Here is a 7,011-nt window from a genome sequence, read left to right as displayed (position 1 = left end):
AGTTTTAAAAACTGTAAAACGTCACAGAGAGCCGCTGCACAGACACAGCAAAGCGGATGACATTAAACTTGAGTAAACTTCACTTTTTTTAGTTGTGACTGCACAAAAAAACATATGCTTTATTAAAGACAAATTGGGTACTACGGCACTGTTTTTTTATTCTCTCGCAGAAACTGCTGTACACAGTGTTCGAACTATACCGTGTCCTTAGGGGGAGCCCACTTTTTTTTTGGGGGGGGGGGGGGGGGGTAGAGGTCGTGCACAGGCGCATGCCTCAAATAAGGACTTACAACAGCTACAAGTGTATGCACTATTATACATTATCGACACGAGTGCTTTCAAAAAAGGACTTATAATGACTTACAAAGATACATAACAGCTACAATATGCACTATTATACTTTATCGACACAAATTGATAGGTCAGGAAGACAGCCTTGAATGATGTTGCGGTCTCCTCCATTAATTTAGAATTCACCTCAATTACTTTATTTGGCAGAATCGCCTTTTGCTTAGTCAATGCCACTTCAATGGCCATCTTGTGTGCAATGCTGTCCCTGTATTTATATATAATTTTTCGCGACTGGTTCTGAGCATTAATCATTAATCCACTCCTCAGACAAGTGCGTGCCAGGTACCTTTTCAGACAGAAGAAGGTTTTTTGCGTCCTTACAAGTTGTAACGAGTGGAAAAAAATGTGGCCCCTTTAAGAGCTGCGCGCTCCCTGTAAAACGGCATGCACTCTGTATGATAATGTATACAAGCGCGACTCGAATCGCCCATGTATGCGGGTCATCTCTGTTTGGAAATCATTTTGTTTTAATCTTGTTTGTTTTGTTTTGGTTACGCTGTGGACGGTGGAACATGGGACGGTGAGTTTTGTCTGGCCTAATAACTTTGTGAGCTACCCATATTTTTTCCCCCTCCTGACACAACGCGTTACAAAGTGATACACCCCAAGCTTCCATCCTCAACACACAGCCATGTATATTGGCTCTTCCATTCTCTCCACTGCTGGCTGTTCCAGTTTAACGCGAGAGAGGACTCGAAGCAAGAAAGCAAGAGGGGTTAGGATCCCAGAGATTACTTTTCTTCAGCTTCATGCGTTTTCACAGTGGGCTTGGCTTGAGGTTTACCAGTGCTTGCAGCAGGTGAATCAGTCGTGCGTCATCACTACACAATTTCTTAATAAAACCAAAATTAATTGAACTACCTTGTTTTCTTTTTGCCCTAGCTATGATGCTATAACTGCATAATGGAAGGACTTTGCGCACGATAAATGGCCTCCAACGTTTATTTTTTCTACGAATCTATGACATACTAACATGTGGAATTTGCAGCGCAGCGCCCCCACACCTTCTGTAATCTTTATTGAAGTTAATTAGGTTTTAATCGCCGTCATGCATGAATGAATAATATTTTTGCCATCATAATCACATTACAAAACTGAAATTGCACTTAAAAATATTCACATTGTCAGTATTTTTTGAGACCCCCCAAAATTTCAGATTTCTCGTTTTCAGGGGAGCCCATGTCTTATTAAGGGGAGCCGAGCTCCCCCTAGCTCCCCCGTAGTTCGCACTATGGCTGTACAATTTATCCAGACGGGATGGAGGAACTATTTCCCCGCGCGGAGTGATATGAATGTCCTGGCAGTGGTGTGTGACGCGCACTATGCTGGATGATCATGATCATGAGAGAGACGGAGCTGTGCTGCTGCTGAGCGCCGAACTTGAGACCGTGTCTCGGTCACGTCTCAAGTGCCTCTCACTTTTGTCAGTTTTACTGTCGACCGCTAAGCAGTTTGTTTTTATATACCGCCTTCGGATTACATTGAAGATAAAAAAAAGTATCCCGAGTTTCTCTCCGAGTTACGTGCGACACTGCGCTATAGAGCAACGTTGAACTGAATTCAAAATCATGTCAATCTTACCGTTCACTCCGCCGATCGTGAAGAGGTTGCTGGGCTGGAAGAAGGGAGAGCAGAACGGACAGGAGGAGAAATGGTGCGAGAAAGCCGTCAAGAGTCTGGTGAAGAAGCTGAAGAAGACGGGACAGCTGGACGAGCTCGAGAAAGCCATCACAACTCAGAATATCAACACCAAGTGTATCACCATACCACGGTGAGTGCGGTAAAAACATCCTCGACTTCACTGAAGGAAACATCGGGTTGTGGGAAAGGGCTGTTTTACTGTCGGGATTTTAGCTGAGCGATTATCTTAAAAAAAAACACACACACACACACATCGGAAGGACACCGTAAAGTTGAAGAAAGCAGAAAAGCCTTTTCTGTTTAGTAATCAACTCTTGTGTTTCCTACATAATCATAAACAACATCTCCATACTATTGAAGTGCTGTAGCTCGTATCTGTTTATATGATCAAATTCCGACACTCCTGTTGATTTACTGTAACTTCATACTCCTCTGTGCTTTTATAAAGCCACATTTCCCGTGCCTGGGGTTGTCGTTTGGGTTGTGAGGAGGTTATATAACCCGAATTTAAGCCGCTGTATCTGGGCTATCCGGTGTGTTTTGAACTCTGTGCTTATGTTTTGGATGTAGTGGCATGTTTGGCGCAGGACGTCCAGGTCTGTTGTTCTTCTCAAGCGTGTGTGTGTTTCATCGGTGGATATGGGATGGAGGTTGTTGTCCTTGGCTGTTTTTTTCCCTCTCTGTTTTGCAGTGACTGGTTAATCTTGTTATGTCAGAGTCCGATGCTGTCCAACTGCTCACAGGTCTTGGCCCTTATGAGCCACTCGAGGGTTGCCTAGACTCAGCAGATCTTCAGTACATCTGCACTTCAGTTCAGAGGAACCTGGCACAGACACGGGTTCTGAAATCCTGTTCTGCTGATGTATACAAACATTGTGCGAACTGAGAGCTCCTTTTTAGAGGTCACTGAAGTTTTGTTGTAAATAAATAAATAAATAAATAAATATATACTTATAGACTGACTTTCCCAGCATAGGGTTTGAATAGTAGATAGAAATTAAAAAATTACAATAAATTGAGCAAAAGTGACATTTATAATATTGCAAAAATATATATTTTAAATAAATGCTGTTATTTTGACCTTTCTATTCTTTAAAGTGTTCAGAAAAAATAATAATAATAACACTGTTTGCTCCAAAATATTAAGCAACTGTTTTCAGCATTGATAATAGTAAGTTGTTTCTTGAGCACGTAATTAGCATTTTTGAATGATTTCTGAATGATCATGTGATGCTGAAGACTGGAGTAATGGCTGCTGAAAATTCAGCTTTGCCATCACAGGATTAAATAACATATTATAATACATTAAAGTATAAAACATTTATTTTAAAACATTAAAAAAAAATCCAACCGCAAACTTTTAAAACATTTTTTAATTAATTATTTATTTTAATTAAGCATTGGTCTCCCATTTAAATCCTTAAAAATACAGTTAAAACCACACATAAACTGTAGCACCTCAATGCCATGGTAAAAATATAACTGATTTTTAGTTAGCTTATTTGTATAAAAAACAGTAGTCTAAAACATTCAGTATAAATGCACACAAGCTATAGCTTAATCACAAACACATATAATAAGTATATACCATTACTCCTTTTAATAAAATTAAATGTGAATATCCTACATTTCTGCCAAAATATCATGGCGATGGTGCAGTTAGTGTTACTACATTAAATCCATGTTACGTGATGGCGATGTATCACCAGAATGCTGTGTCTGTTGTCTTTTTCACAAGATTAGAATAAAAAGGTAAGAGTGGTTGAAAAAACTAAAATAGCTCTTGACAGAAAAGCGTTTTATGATATAGTCACATTAAGTAATGCTAGATTTCACTAATGGAAAACAAATAACTAGAGCATGGAGTTAGTCAAAATGATGAATAATGATTAGCCTATTTGTAAAGCAACCTCTGATTGTATTGCCATTGAAAACCTCATATTAGTTTAGATCACAATTCAGCAAATTCACTATTTTCTTTATAGTTTATAGACAATAAAGATAGATCTTATTTTATATACTGTAAAGGTAAAGGCCACAAAATCTCACTTTTCCGCAGTCTCCAGCCTTATAATGAATGAATGATGCATTTTGTATACCGCTTTATTGTGTATGGCTGGCTGTACACTCAAAGCCCTTTACCATCATGTGGGGGTCTTTCCTCAACCACCACCAGCGTGCAGCATCCACCGGACAATGGTGCCAGTGCGCTCCGCACACATCAGCTACAGGTGGAGAGCAGAGAGAGTCATTGAGCCAGTCAAGTGGATGGGGATCATTGGGAGGCCATGATTGACAAGGGCCAGTGGTTGCAAATTGGCCAGAACCCCGGGGTTACACACCAATTCTTTACAAGAAGTGCAATTGGATTTTTAATGAGCACAGAGAGTCAGGACCTCGGTTTAACGTCTCATCTAAAGGACGTTGCTTTTTTTTTTGTCAGTATATTTTCTCTGTCAGTATAGTGGGGCGTTTTGACCCACACAGACCACACTGTGAGCATCCCCTGCTGGCCTCACTAACACCTCTTCCAGCAGAAACCTAGTTTTCCCAGGAGGTCTCCCATCCAGGTACTGACCAGGCTCAACCCTGCTTAGCTTCAGTGGGTATCCAGTCTTGGGCTGTAGGGTGATATGACTGTGGCAGGCTTGTAATAATCACAGGTAGCTGTCTGAAATGGAACCAGATGCTACAGAATTACTGTGCTGGTTAACCTCATCACAGTTTATTCATAAGCTGTATTGTCATTGTCTTGACTCGTGACACATTTGGGTTGCTTGACTAAATGTACTATATTATTTGCTTAACAGGGTTGGCTAAAGGAATGTAATAAAAATGACAACAACAACAACAAAAAAACTAGAAGACACAAGAAAGAGCTATGTAACCTTACAGTCAATTTGTACATTTATAGACATAAAAATAGAGTCCCTTTGAGATTTCTTTTCCAAATTTGAAGTTTCCATGATCGTGTGGTGTTACAGGGCCGTGCAGCTGTGGTCCAAGCCTGCAGCACTGTTGTGTTGGTTGTTGTTTCCAAACAACAGATAGCTCTGTGAAAGCAGGGCTCTCAGCCAGAGATCAGGCTGAGTCACCCCGGAGGAAAAGGGAGTTTGAGCCTGTGGCTTTGTGGTGTGACCCACTGGTGCTTCTCTGGTAGAGCTCGGTGGTGACAGAAACCATAACAAATGAAGACCTAGTTTTTGGCCGATTTGCTATATATGGTATATATCTCTGTATTTTCGTTGTTGTAAATCTGTATTTAATATATATAGCAGAACCATTTAAACTAAGATGTGAAACGAAACCATAAACTATGTCTTACCGGTTTTTGAAGACTTAAATTGAAGCTTGTCACATGTTTTGCACCTTCTCTGCAGCAGCTCAGTCTGTGTCCTCCGCTATATTTTCAGATGCACTCCTATCAAACTACTGTATATCGACATAAATGTTATTGGCTCATATCGAATCGCTTATAAAGAAAATATCGATATATCGTACCAATTTGATATTCCGCCCAGCCCTAGTTCAATCCGAAACTCTATTCTTGGACAGATCTGTAGATGGTATAGCCTTCACATTTGTGATACAGCATTCTGCCTCACCCTCCTGGAGGATCCAGATTCCTCAGACACACTCGACTTGCTTCAGGCCACACAATCCTGTCCTGCCCTCACATGCAGCACACGCTGGAATCCTGTCCCAGCCTGCTGGAGATCCAGAGAAAGAGCAATGAAGAGATAAATGAGTTGAAGAGGACACCGAGTTCGAAAGAAGCATTGGAAAGAGCAGATGGAAGACAGATTGAAATCGTCCAAGGCAGGATGGGAAAAACATAATTATACCACGGTCACACTTCCCTTCGCCTGCCGTACACCTGTCGGAGCCTAATCGGAGAGTCCACATAGACTTCCTGAGAGGATGTCTGCTCCACAGTGTGTCTGTGTTCTGGGATGCCTACTATTTTTCAACCCTACAGACTCTGTTTGCTTTTGCACTCTACGCACAATGACTTCAAAAGCATCTTGAGCTGTGAATAAAACCTGTGGTTCATTGTGTAGGCGCATTCAGCCAAATTCTCAAACAAGTCCCCTATCAGCGAAGAAATAATATGTGTTCTGCTGCAGCGATAGAGTTTATTGTTGGCATTTGAAAGAGTCTGAGCCTTGAAGAGATGTCTGACTTTAAGTCTGACATGCTGAAACTCTATACAGTATACAGAGATTCAAAAGCGCTTTGATAAAACATGGAGATTGGATGTCATTGGCTTGTAATTGATGTGCCGAGGGTTGTTTTGTTTCGGCCAGGGTGATGCCTTCAAAGCGCCGCTCTTTTGAGGGAAGTGAATCTGTCTGATGATTCAGAGTTATTGTGTGGCAGCTGATGAAAAGAGAGTGAAAGACAGTGTGACAAAATTTCACAGCCCTTTGAAGTGATGACTGAAACAAACAGTAAAGACACTATGTGAGCACCCTTGGCCTCAGACCTGTCATAGTCTTTTAACATTTTTATCTAAAGCAACTTGCTGCACTCTTATTACCGGGACTTTCCTGCAGCAATCTGCGGTTAGGCGTATTAGTGATGATTCATGTTAGGGGGGTATGTAAAACTGCATATTTTAGTATTGATTAAGTTTGTGGGTTGAGTGAATGACTAACCCTGAGGCCTAATAGTCTGGTTTTAGTTTCCCCTGATCCTGAATGCACTGAGTGCAACTAAATTTAATGGTGTGCAGGAGACCAGACACAAAATTTATAAAAAAAAAAAAAAATGCAACTTGTGGTGCTGCTCTGAGACACAGAACAGTCTGAGACAAAGCAACAGCCAAAGACGTCTGTCTGAATGTGTATGGCTGTAGCGGCAGTGCTTAATAGCATTTCTGCAGCTCAAACAATAAAACATGATGATTGCAATGCCAAGGTCATGATTTCAGCTTCCAGGGAATGTGTGAACTGATGAATTGTATACCTTAAAATGCAGTGTAAGTCACTTTGGATAGAAGGCATTTACATAAATATA

The 7,011-nt window shown here is 40.9% G+C and overlaps 1 protein-coding gene across 2 annotated transcripts in view; it reads left to right on the top strand.

Moving 5' to 3' along the window:
* The first annotated feature begins 1,668 nt into the window (after positions 1-1,668).
* Positions 1,669-7,011, top strand: part of LOC113097371 (mothers against decapentaplegic homolog 3-like) — a 29,811-nt gene continuing 24,468 nt past the window's right edge. For both annotated transcript variants that reach the window (XM_026262617.1, XM_026262616.1), the window contains exon 1: positions 1,669-2,122. In XM_026262617.1, the coding sequence (XP_026118402.1) occupies positions 1,920-2,122 (203 nt within the window). In that variant the 5' untranslated portion in view covers positions 1,669-1,919. The remainder of the gene's footprint in view (positions 2,123-7,011) is intronic.

The sequence above is a fragment of the Carassius auratus genome, unplaced genomic scaffold (assembly GCF_003368295.1).
Source record: "Carassius auratus strain Wakin unplaced genomic scaffold, ASM336829v1 scaf_tig00216206, whole genome shotgun sequence".
Taxonomy (NCBI): domain Eukaryota; kingdom Metazoa; phylum Chordata; class Actinopteri; order Cypriniformes; family Cyprinidae; genus Carassius; species Carassius auratus.
This window is presented reverse-complemented; position numbering and strand designations above follow the sequence as displayed.